Consider the following 12335-nt stretch of genomic DNA (forward strand, 5'->3'; position numbering starts at 1 on the left):
GGACTCACGTAGGCGGCCGTGCCCCGGCGTACAGCAGCGTAACGTACTGCGGAGGACTCATGTAGGCGGCCGTGCCCCGGCGTACAGCGGTATAACGTACAGCGGAGGACTCACGTAGGCGGCCGTGCGCAGTCAGCTTTTTGTTTAATGTAATTGCGTATATATCGGCGCCCGTCCGACACAATGCGCTCCGCAGTAAAATAGCACATTCTGCGCTCCGTTTTCCGCATTTGGTCGAGCAGCGAATTACCACGGATTATACGATCGCGAAATCTGCAATTCCAATCCGGCCGCCCGAGATCCGCCTGATGTACCGCCGCTCACGTGCTGAACCCTAAGGGTCATGTGACCTGCGAGTCTCCGTACCGCTGTGGCTCCTCATGTGGATCTCCAGGGAGCTGGCGCTCGGGCAGCTCTTCTTGCACTGCGGGAAGGGACAGATCCGCTCGTTGGGGTAGGAGTCCTTGGGCTTTTCTTCAACGGATGGAGAGGTGGAGCTCTGCCGGCTGGCGCAATAATACATGAGGTGCGCCTGCAAATTGCGCTCGCTGCGATACCAGATGCCACAGTCCTTGCAGGGAAACACGTCCTCTGGAACAGAGAGATGACAAAAGACATCAGAAGGCACCTAAACCAACCATTAAAGGGGCGGCCGGCTGTCCCACCAGGTAGCGCCCGCAGTGGGCATGCACCATTCTCCAGGCATCACCCCTCCGATGCTGGAACTGTGATACCAAGAGACAGCTGCCGCCTCCAATTGGCTGCAGCGGTCCGGTGGCAGCCGTTCCAAAACGGAGACCAGGCGGATGGCGGGGCTGCGGCGCTTGATCGCCAGGAGGAGAGGACGGGGTAGTCCCGACGCCATTAGTGCTGTAACACATTTGGTATAACAGCCCTTAGTGCCCAAGTATAAAGCAGCGCGGCACAAGCTACCAGGAGAAAAACCTCATTTTACACGAAACTGGAATGTCAGTAAATCCGACCACTAGGGGGCGCTGTCTGAGAATAATCCTATGAATACAACAGTCAGCATCTTTGTAGTTCCCGCGCCGCCGCTGGCACATTCGCCGTCTATGAGCCTTTGTGGCCCGCTGTGTCACTGGCGGTAGGCTGGTCATGTGTCCAGGTGAAAGCGACACAGCGAGCCACAAAGGCTCATGGACGGCGAATGTGACCTAGTACACCACCCAGCCCGCTCACTCCGATCGGCTAACACCCTCAGACTAAACACCCCTGTAATACGAACCTCTCATGCTCGCCTACAGGACTTCACCAGAGCAGCACCAAGGCTCTCTACCCCAAGGCATCCGGACAATTCCCGATGCACGAAATTTTAGACGTGCCTTAAAAACGCACCTCTTCAGGGAAGCATACCAAATCCCCTGACCTAGTCCCCTGCCCCTCTCTATGGTGCCCCACCCTGTTTGCCTTCTGATAAATGATCTGTACATAATATTTCCTATTGCCTGTGTTCCCCACCCCCTGCACCTCCTGTACCTCCCCCAACCCATTTGTGTCTAACCCAATGTACCTTATATTGTAATTGTTGTATTGTTTTGCATTTATCCAGGCCTGAAAGCGCTGCGGAATAAGTTGGCGCTATACAAATAAAGATTATTATTATTATTACCTAGGCGGACTGACAGTGGCAGCACATGCCCGCTCGGCCAAACAGCGCCCCTTATGGTGCGGGAATTACAAAGATATATAAAAAGAGTAGTTTTGGCTTCTAACCGCCCCTTTATGGCTGCGACTATTCAGGGCCAGCTGCGGGTCGCAGGTGAGCCTCCGGCCGTTGGGAGGCTGCGGGTCGCAGGTGAGCCTCCGGCCGTTGGGAGGCTGCGGGTCGCAGGCGAGTCTTCGACCGTTGGGAGGCTGCGGGTCGCAGGTCAGCCTCCGGCCGTTGGGAGGCTGCGGGTCGCAGGTGAGCCTCCGGCCGTTGGGAGGCTGCGGGTCGCTCTACGAAGGCTCCAGCATAAAGCCAAGTTAACGGCTCCAAGCGCTGCGGGTAAATAAGCCGAGTGATGTAACGAATAGAGAAGCGCAACCCCCCGGCTCTGAATGCGGCCGACGACCTGAACGTGAGGCATCCCACAATGCACTTGTGATTCGATCCCCGCACACATCACTTACTGTTCACAACTGCGGTCGCCAGGATGGCAGCCATGCCAGCTTGTTGGGGGAGCAGCGGGAACTCGGCGTGGGTGGGGGTCTCCGGGAAGGCCTCGCAGGGCTCCTCTTTGATTCTGAAGTTGAGGATGGCCTGAGGCTCAGCCATGAGGAAGGCGCGGATGACGTCCCCCTGCTGGATGTCCTGGGAGGTCTTGCACCAAATCTGGTCACCTGGGTACAAGGACAGTGGTCAGCCTCCTGGCAGCGCCAATCTCTTACATAGTGCGGAGGCACGAGGCGCTCACCTTTCCGGTATATTACGGAGTTGGCTTCCAGTTCGCAGGGGACGAGGATGACGCTCCTCAGCCAACACTTACTGTCCACTTCCAGCGTGAGCGAGGAGTTCTACAGAAAAGAGAATAATTAAGGGTTAATTACCTGTCAAATGAGCCCCCGTGCCGGTCCGGACGGGTATCCTGCGCGGGCACAGGCGTGCGACACATTAACTGATACCCTCTGTGCTGCCAGAAAGCAGTTCCACAGAGCGCCAGCAGGGGGCAGCCTCGCCCCGCCGTCGTGGATGCAGCTGCTTTTAGCGCTCTTCTTCCTCTGACTTATCAGACACTTGGAGTGTCACTCAGAGAAATGTCACCGCGCTTCACTTCTGGAGGGACTTAACACGCTTAGCGGTTCTAGTTTAATGCCGGCGGCAGATCATCCTCATCAGCAAGTTCAAGGGGCCTTAAAGGGCCGCACTAAACGCTGCGCAGGCGCCGAAACACTCCGAAATTAGGAAGAAACCAACAAAACGTAGACTCTAGCTCAACGCCTGGCACTGCGCCGCCGCTCCGTCGTGGACGTCCTTACACTCGATCGGGGTCCGGACTAGACCCCAGAAAAGCATCTGCAGACAACGGCGCGGCTGCGAGCCCCGCGGCTGCCGTAGAATCCTCTCGGCTCAGGACCGCGTCCTTCCACGTCTCTAATGAATATTAATGAGCGCAGAGAAAGAAATTAATCTGCCTGATCCTCCGATGCTGCGTCAGTGACGATAGGAAATCTAATTATTCTAAGACCCTCGAAGAGCGCGCCGGCGCTGGTCCGCTCGGCTTATCACTGCGACGGCCGCGTGTTCCCGGCACGATAAAGAGCGGGGCACTGCTGATGATGCAGAAAAGCCCTCATTGTCAAACCCGCCGCCGCTCAGAATGCATCCAGCAGGTCCGGCCGCCATGATGTCGCCGGCAATTAGGAGGAACGGGGGAGGGGGGAGGGGGCGCAGAAGGGGCTCGGCACTTACAACACGGACGGCGTTACAACAGTCTTCATTTTCCCTGCTGGAATGAAAGTGGCGCAGCACAGAGACAACGGATCCCGATGCCTTCGTCAGATGGGGCGCCATGACGGCCGTGTACCAGCGCAGCTGACGATACGGTACGCGGGGACCGCCGTCAGGAGGGTGGGTGTTACCAGGAAACTTACAGTCTGCAACATTCAGCAAGTGCCCCGGGGTAGATAATGGCAGAAACAAGTCACCAGCGGGGCCCCGCCGACACGCCGCTCCGATCAGTCACATGACTGCTGAAGTCGGTGGCGCTGGAGAAGAGGCCTGGCAGGGGAAGCGAGGGGGACATCAACTACCTGAGTAAATGGAAAGGCAAAATCTCCATTTTATTACCCTCCTCGGCGGTGCGCAGCGTGTCCTGGCAGAGCCGCGAGCCGAGGAAGGGGTCTCACCCGGATACGCTGCGTGTTACCAAGACGACAAGTTGGACTTTCTCCATTTCCCTAAAGTTGTAATAAATTTTGCTTTGACATCCCGCAGGAACACGGACCCCCTTAGCGGCGCAGGGGCCGGATTGGCAAAACTTCTGACATCTTCCCATCATTCCCTCGCGCTCTTCTAGGGGAGCGCCACTCACCCATCATGACCACAAGTGCATCTGCCGACCATGATATGGGGGGGGGGGGGGGGGGGCATGCATGAACGATGGTCAGCAGCTGGTATGTTCTCCGCGTGTTCGGGGGGGGGGGGGGGGGGAGGGTGTCTCCTTCCAACCTGATGGGTCATTTGGCTATCAGCCCGAGAAGAGACGCGGTTGGGACGGACGACCTGCACGGCGCTGTGGAGTAGGTTAGTGCTACATGCCGAGAAGCAGGACGATGGCGGCAAGCGCTTCCCTGCGGCGGCTGCTCATTTACGAAGAAAACTTGTGCTCGATCATTTCCAGGAGCCTTGAAGGAATAGCCGCGGATCGGGGTCTGCAGCCCCCCCAATGTCTGTGACAAGATGTGTTGTTTTCTTGGGAGACAAAGAGGTCAGTGTCTGCGCTGCACCGATAGCATCAGAAACTCTATCTAGGCGGCATCCGCTGCTCGGCATCCAGGGGCTCCTAGCTGGCAGAGGACGAGCGGGGGAAGGGTGCCCCGGCCGGAGAGGCAAGGGGTTCTGCAGCTCCCTGTACAATACAGGCTATCTATAAAGCAGAGAGATGGTGAGGCAACACTTAGCTAACTTACATGAATCCAAGTCTCAAGGTCCAGATGAATTACATCCTAGGATACTAAAGGAAGCAGCGGAGGTAATTGCTGAACCACTCGCCATAATCTGTGAGAATTCCTGGAGAACAGGAGAAGTCCCAGAAGATTGGAAAAGGGCAAATGTTATACCGATCTTTAAAAAAGGGAAGAAGGTGGATCCAGGAAACTACAGGCCTGTGGGCCTGACTTCCATACCGGGAAAGATCTTATTAAACAGCATGTATGCAAGTACTTGGATGAGAATGGAGTAATGAACCAGAGCAGCATGGGTTTCTAACAAACAAGTCCTTCCAGACTGATCTAATGTCCTTCTATGACAGAATCACTGACTGGGCTGATCAGGGAGATGCGGTGGATATAGTATATCTTGGCTTTAGTGAAGCATTTGACAAAGTATCTCATACCAGACTTATTGGGAAAATGACCAAATCTGGGATTGGCAAGGCAACTGTTAGGTGGATTCACGACTGGCTGAGTGATCGTACTCAAAGAGTGGTCATAAATGGCTGCACATCCAAGTGGAAGAATGTATCAAGTGGGGACCACAAGGCTCTGTCCGGGGCCCAGTGTTGGGCAACATTGTTATATATGATCTGGAGGAGGGAATTGTGGGAAACTGATCAAATGTGCCGATGACACAAAGCTAGGAAGGATAGCTAATACTAGGGAAGAGAGAGAGAGGATTCAGAAAGATCTAGAAAAGCTTGAACAGTGGTCGGCGACTAACAGAAAGGTATTTAACAAGGAGAAATGCAAAGTCCTACATCTGGGCAAGAAAAATGAGGAAAGCGCATACATAATGGGAGGAGTTGGGCTAAGCAGCAGCACATGTGAAAAAGACTTGGGTATACTAATAGATCATAGACTGAACATGAGTCAACAATGTGATGCAGCAGCCAAAAAGGCAAACACAATTCTGGGATGTATTAAGAGAAGCATAGAGTCTAGATCACGTGAGGTCATTATCTCCTCTACTCTTCCTTAGTCAGACCTCATCTGGAATACTGTGTCCTGTTCTGGGCACCCCACTTTATACAAGACATAGACAAACTGGAGCAAGTTCAGAGAAGAGTCACCAAGATGGTGAGCGGTCTGCAAATCATGTCCTATGAGGAACGGGTAAAGGATCTGGGAATGTTTAGCAGAAGAGAAGGCTGAGAGGAGACTTAATAGCCGTCTACAAATATCTGAAGGGCTGTCACAGAGCAGAGGGATCAGCCCTATTCTCATCTGTACAAGGAAAGACTAGAAGCAATGGGATGAAACTGACAGGGAGGAGACACAGATTAGATATTAGACAGTGAGGGGGATTAATGAGTGGAACAGGCTGCCACAGGAGGTGGGGAGTTCTCCCACAATGGAAGTGTTCAAACAGAGGCTGGGCAGACATCTGTCTGGGATGATTTAGTGATCCTGCACTGAGCAGGGGGTCGGACCCAATGACCCCGGAGGACCCGATGACCCCAGAGGACCCTTACAACTCTACCATTCTAGGAATCTATGATTAACTTCTGGCCCACTGACCGACACAATCAGCGGCAGGAGGCAGAGGGGCGCTGAGATTCACGGGCACCAGAGCGGCGGCACTGTGTTACGGTGACCCCAAGGCCCGGCCACATGAGCTGACTGGCAGCCGCTGGTCCTTTATATAAAGAGGCGCAGCGGTCCCCTGCTGGGAATCTTCGCAGTGCAGTAAACAGCCGCTGCCGACCGCACTTATAGTCCGCAGGCCGCAAGCTTTTTCCGCGGATCAGTTTTCAGTGTGACTCCACATTAGACGGAAGATCCAGCGATCGGAGCGACATCCAACGAGGCCGGTCATCGGTGCTGGACTAGCCGGGTCTCACCGCCAACCGCGGGGGGTTTATCATGTAACGGTGTGGAGAGTATACCGAGAATGGCGCGATCGAGGAAAACATCCAGCAAAAGGGGATCCTGCGGACGGAAACAACTCGTCACTGAAAGGGGTCGGAGGAGGATGTCAGGAATCGTTCTGACCAACAGGCTGCACAGTCAGCAGAATACAACGCTGGAGCTCCAACTAACGTGTCCGAACGCACAACTCGCCGTTCCTCCGCACGGATGGTATAACAGCAGGCGACCAGTTCAGCGCCATTGTGTCTAAGAGAAACAGAAAGACTCCAGCGGGGAAAAGAGCGCAAAACTTGTATCACTGAGCAGCGGAGGAACATCTCCTGGTCAGATGGATGCAGATTTATGTGCTGATGGGAGGGTAGAATTTGGTGCAAGCAGCATGAATCGCTGACCCCTTCCTGTCAGCCGGTCAGAACATGTCAGCACCGCCATCTAATCTGCAGGGACTGCAAGAAGCTTCCTGTCCGCAGGGGCCGGTGTTCCTGCAGGAGGATCTCATCACCGAGTGGGATCTACACCAGGGGGAATCGCTGCAGATCTGAAGGCCAGAAGAGATCCACCATGCCACTATCTGGGGGTCTCTGATAATGGGGCGGGGGTGTATTTACCTGCAGCGGGCACCATACTAGTGCTGTTGCCACGTGAGCTCACAATCTATGCTCACCTATTAGAAGGTCTTTGGATTGTCGGAGGAAACATACAAACTTCGGTGTTTTGAACCGCGGATCCGGCGCCACAAACATACAACTTTTTTCTACTTACGACTTTATGCCAATTTAAGTGTTTTTTGGGTTTCTCTATTTAAGGGACATAGGAGTTCGCCGGCGGCGGCGGCTCGTGCGCGGATGCAATGTGAGGTGCGGCTGTCGCTCCTCCGGGGGGCGCTGCTCCTCCTCCATGTCAGTTTGCCTTCCGTCTGGATCTGCAGGTTCTAGAAGCTACTGTCCAGTAAGCGGCGCCGGCAGAGAAGGGGTTAACGGGGGAGGATGGGCGACAATTAGAGAAGACGCTGCCAGGAAGTTCAGAGATACTTGAAGTGTTGAGGATGAAGCTTCTCCGAGGGGAAATGATGAGCGGCGCACCGTCCAGAGCCGCCATGACGGCCGAAAACACCAGCGGGAATATGCAGAGAATTAATGACGTTATCTGCGAGGAATCAATCACTCCTGTGGCGCCTCGTGGCGCCAGCAGATCACAACACCTCCAGAGGGGAGATAAGGGGTTAATGAGGGATTTCATTCCCAGCAGATAATGGCCTCCGTCACCGCAGCGGATGAGATAACGCCCCTCCCCCGCCGCAAGATACGGCGGCTCAGATTTGGTGCTACAGTCACTTTATTTCGCCCCATAACTTCCAGCTGCAGATCTTGCGCCTCGGACGGAATTCACTTCTCAATTGGCGCGGCGCCCGATGGGAACGTGCAGCGCCCCCTCTGACAGGACGCTGTTGGCGCAGCGATGCTCATGCCCCCAAATACTTAGCAAGAGTGCATGAAACATAAAACGAGTCGATGCCCCCGATTACCCTTCATCCACCCCCCACCTACCTCCTCCAACATTCCCGTGGTCAGCACCACATACTGAGGATGGGAGGAGCATGCAGCGCGGTCAGCGGTAGGTGGAACACGAATGGTCCTTCTGTAGGGGCGACAGCCGGGTAAACGCTCTGCATGAGTGCCAGTGACACCGCTGAGGTCATCAGCGCCGGCACAGAGCGCACCGACAGCCTTCACCGCTGGATCGCGGGCTTCTCGCTCAGCACTGCACCTTCTATGTGTAACACAACGGCGAGCGTTTACACCAAACGACAAGCCGCGATCCGGCCATGGTCTTTAAGCCGAGATAATGTAACGACTATTGCTCAGCGGGTCACCGACCGCCAGCGCAGAAGCTGACAGGACCACAAGTAGGTGACTGTCCCTTTAACCGCAGCCTCGCTGCTATCGATTACTCAGTATCAGGTGGCGGACGGGCGGCTGGTTCCCACGCCGCCCCCTGCTGGGTCTTACCAGGTCTGTCCGGTCGGGAGAAGATGCAGCACCGCTGAAGCCTCCTCTGTACGGCCCCCACGTAAAGCCCTTGAGGATGTTGCTCTCGGCTCGAACCTGACCGACGCCATCGGGTGACGGGATCTCCAAAACCAACTCATCTGTGGAGAGAAGGAGACAAAGGGTGACTGTGCTGGTAGACAGAATCCTGCGCGCCGCCCGTCACACGCATTCTACCCGCAGAAACTGACATGGCCACCATCCGGGAGGTCGGGGCGACCGCGGACGGATGGGAGCGGCGAGGTCGGGGCCCTCAGGGTCGGATGGGAGCGGCGAGGTCGGTGCGCCCGGATGGGAGCGGCGAGGTCGGTGCGCCCGAATGGGAGCGGCGAGGTCGGTGCGCCCGAATGGGAGCGGCGAGGTCGGTGCGCCCGAATGGGAGCGGCGAGGTCGGGGCCCTCGGTGTCGGACGGGAGCGGCGAGGTCGGGGCCCTCGGGGGTCGGACGGGAGCGGCGAGGTCAGGGCCCTCGGGGTCGGACGGGAGCGGCGAGGTCGGGGCCCTCGGGGTCGGACGGGAGCGGCGAGGTCGGGGCCCTCGGGGTCGGACGGGAGCGGCGAGGTCGGGCGTTTGCGTCCAGCTGATAACACTGCAGCCTGACACTTTCCATGGCACAAACACCCATCTATCTTCTCTGTATCAAACCCCACCAAGGAAAATACACAGAGCCGCTGATAAGGCGCCGGCGGACAGACGGGACCGCCGCACAGCAGCCACTGCAGCAGTCGTGTTCCCAGAGACCTCAGACGGTCAGCTGCATAGAGGAAATATGGAGGGACGTCCAGAACCGCCGGCGGTAATCCAGATGAGCGCGAGATTCTAGGCTGCCTTTCCTAATTTGGTACAATTTCTTAATGCATTTACTCCGAACGCCCCTTTAATAGCCCCCATTTAGTGGGCGGTGATGAACCTCCTGCAGGCATACCGGCCCCTGCGGACAGGAAGCTTCTTGTATTCCCTGTAGATTAGATGGCGGTGCTGACATGTTCTGACCGGCTGACAGGAAGGGGTCAGCGATTCATGCTGCTTGCACCAAATTCTGCCCTCCCATCAGTACATAAATCTGGCTCCATCTGACCAGGAGATGTTTCTCCGCTGCTCAGTGATACAAGTTTTGCGCTCTTTTGCCCGCTGGAGTCTGTTTCTCTTAGACACAATGGCGCTGGAACTGGTCGCCCGCTGTTATACCATCCGTGCGGAGGAACGGCGAGTTGTGCGTTCGGACACGTTAGTTGGAGCTCCAGCGTTGTATTCAGCTGACTGTGCAGCCTGTTGGTCAGAGCGATTCCTGACATCCTCCTCCGACCCCTTTCAGTGATGAGTTGTTTCCGTCCGCAGGATCCCCTTCCCCTGGATGTTTTCCTCGATCGCGCCATTCTCGGTATACTCCCCACACCGTTACACGAGAACCCCCCCCCCGCGGTTGGCAGTGAGCCCCCGGCTAGTCCAGCCCCGATGACCGGCCTCGCTGGAAGTCGCTCCGATCGCTGGATCTTCCATCTAATGTGGATTCACACTGAAACTGATCCGCGGAAAACTTGTCACATGACTTTATGCCGCTCTCCGGGGTCACGGGGGGGAATTACCATAAAGGGCAGCGGGGGTCTAATAAAGGAGTCGGGGGGCTGTGATAAGGGGGTCGGGGGGCTGTGATAAGGGGGTCATACAATGTATGGGGTTTCCAAGTGAATGGTGTCCTTAGAGCAAGAGCAGCGCTCGCCACCACGGTTGGGTTTCGCGGTCACGCTGCAGCGACATCAGGGTTGGCCTGAGGCTTTGCGGCTCCACGCTGCCCCCCACGTTCACAGGTGACCCCCAGGTCTCGCCCCCCGACGGCTGTTGCTCGCTGAGCCGGCTGCAGTCATTAATATTAAGAACACTCAGTCAGCAAATAGTTAAGAATAATCTTTCATCCCCCGATTATCACAGGAGGCAAAGTCCGCGGCGGCCGCTGTATCAATAGTGCGGGGAGCTCATACCGGCCCCGTATCTAATCTGCCATCGCAGCATCTGATTGGCCGGCTGCTCGGCGCACTATCGCTGGGATCATTAAGTAAATGTTGCAGGTAAGCGGGGCTGTTTGTGGCTGATAATCCATAATGAGCCTCGGACTATTAGCGGGTTTCCTGGGAGCGGCGGAAGGTCACCGCCAGACTTCGTATCCTGCTGGGAGGAGCGCCGATCGATCAGGGGCAGCGATCCTGCTGTGGGCTAAAAAGATACGGACCTCAGTATCGACGGCAGCTGGGAGCCCGTCCTGCCAGTAGGGGGCGCACTGCCTACAGAAGACAGGACAGTTCCGGAGCTGCAATCCGTTAGGCCAGCGGTACCGGGCGACAGAAATGGCGCGCAGTTTGCTGCAATCTATTATCTGCTGCGGGAAGCAAATCCGCCACGTGTGAACACGCCCCAAGACTGCAGTCACAAGAAGCACACGTGAGCGCCCTGCGGCGTCCGTCACGAGACTGCCATTAATAGGAATGCGAACGACCGCGGCAAAAGAGTCGCACGCAATTTACATTCTTCTCTATGGCAGAAAAGTCACACGCAGCTCGTGGCCAAAACACAGGCGGTTTGTGGGAGGTCACACAGACGGGCAATAGTTGGCACCCCCTAATTACATGTGGCCCCGGCCTAGGATCCAGCAGCTGAAGGGTTAGTTTCCACGGCTCGTCGGCGGAGGAGATTCCCAGGTAGAGGGGAACAATGCCGACTAACAGCCGGATTACACCTGCTGCAGCGGGAAGGGTGCGATCCTGGCCCCTGTGAGGGCAGTCCTAGTGGTCGGGGCCCCTACGGACCCAACATCCCCAATGCCACGCTCTAGCGCTGGACCAGAATCCCTTCCTGCGGGTACACACCAGCGCCTCACTCCCTTCAGGCCTCCCTGACACGGGCGACACGGCATCGCCACCAGAAAAATCACAGCAATATCACTGCGTCTTCTCGCGGCACTGCCGTCACTTTGTAGCACCACATGCGAGGATTTTCAGGGGAACTGGAAATGTTAAGCCCTACCCCGAAAATAAGCTGTAGCTGAAGGAAAAGGAAAAAAAAGTGTATACATCACGTCTCCTGCGCTGTCCGGGCCGCCGCAGCTTCTCCCCGGGGCCCGACCCTGTTCCTCTTCATCTTCTGGCCGGGGATTGAAAAAATCCCGCCTCCTGGAAGCACTGGCAGTGATTGGCTGACGCTTAGCCAATCACAGCCAGCGCTCGATGAATATCTGTGATTGAACCAATTGTGATTGACCCAGCGATATGGAACGGACCAGCGATGCAATATCGCTGCGGTTTTCTCGTGTAAATGCTGTGACACCCGTGTGAAGGAGGCCTTAATCCGACATCTGATAATCTGGCACTTGTCAGACCAGAAGGTTCCATAAGGGGAGTCTGAGAACCTCTGGCGCTTGTGTTCATGGGAGCCTCCGCCATGAGGACAATGAGAGGAGGAGCAGTTTAGGCCAGGACACTGCGGATGACAATGAGCCCCTCGAGGGTCTTGTGTTTGGGGTCTCATCCCACCTCCTCCCCCTCCTTTGATGGTCTTGTGTTTGGGATCTCACCCTGCCCCTCCTTTAAGGGTCTTGCATTTGGGGGTCTCCCCCGCCCCCCACCCCCTCCTTTGAGGGTCTTTTGTTTTGGGTCTCCCCCGCCCCCCACCCCCTCCTTTGAGGATCTTGTGTTTGGGGTCTCCGCCCCACCACCCCCTCCTTAGAGGGTCTTGCGTTTGGGGTCTCACCCCCACCGCCCTCCTTTGA

At 56.2% G+C, this 12335-nt stretch overlaps 1 protein-coding gene across 1 annotated transcript in view; it reads right to left on the reverse strand.

Annotated features, from left to right (window-relative positions):
* Positions 1–12335, reverse strand: part of ZFPM1 (zinc finger protein, FOG family member 1) — a 94856-nt gene that overhangs the window by 18569 nt on the left and 63952 nt on the right. The window contains exons 2-5 of the mRNA XM_066583815.1: positions 8538–8709; positions 2418–2517; positions 2134–2343; positions 367–591 (exon numbers count right to left, since the gene is read on the reverse strand). Of these exons, the coding sequence (XP_066439912.1) occupies positions 367–591; positions 2134–2343; positions 2418–2517; positions 8538–8709 (707 nt within the window). The remainder of the gene's footprint in view (positions 1–366; positions 592–2133; positions 2344–2417; positions 2518–8537; positions 8710–12335) is intronic.

This window comes from Eleutherodactylus coqui, chromosome 11 (assembly GCF_035609145.1).
Source record: "Eleutherodactylus coqui strain aEleCoq1 chromosome 11, aEleCoq1.hap1, whole genome shotgun sequence".
NCBI lineage: Eukaryota > Metazoa > Chordata > Amphibia > Anura > Eleutherodactylidae > Eleutherodactylus > Eleutherodactylus coqui.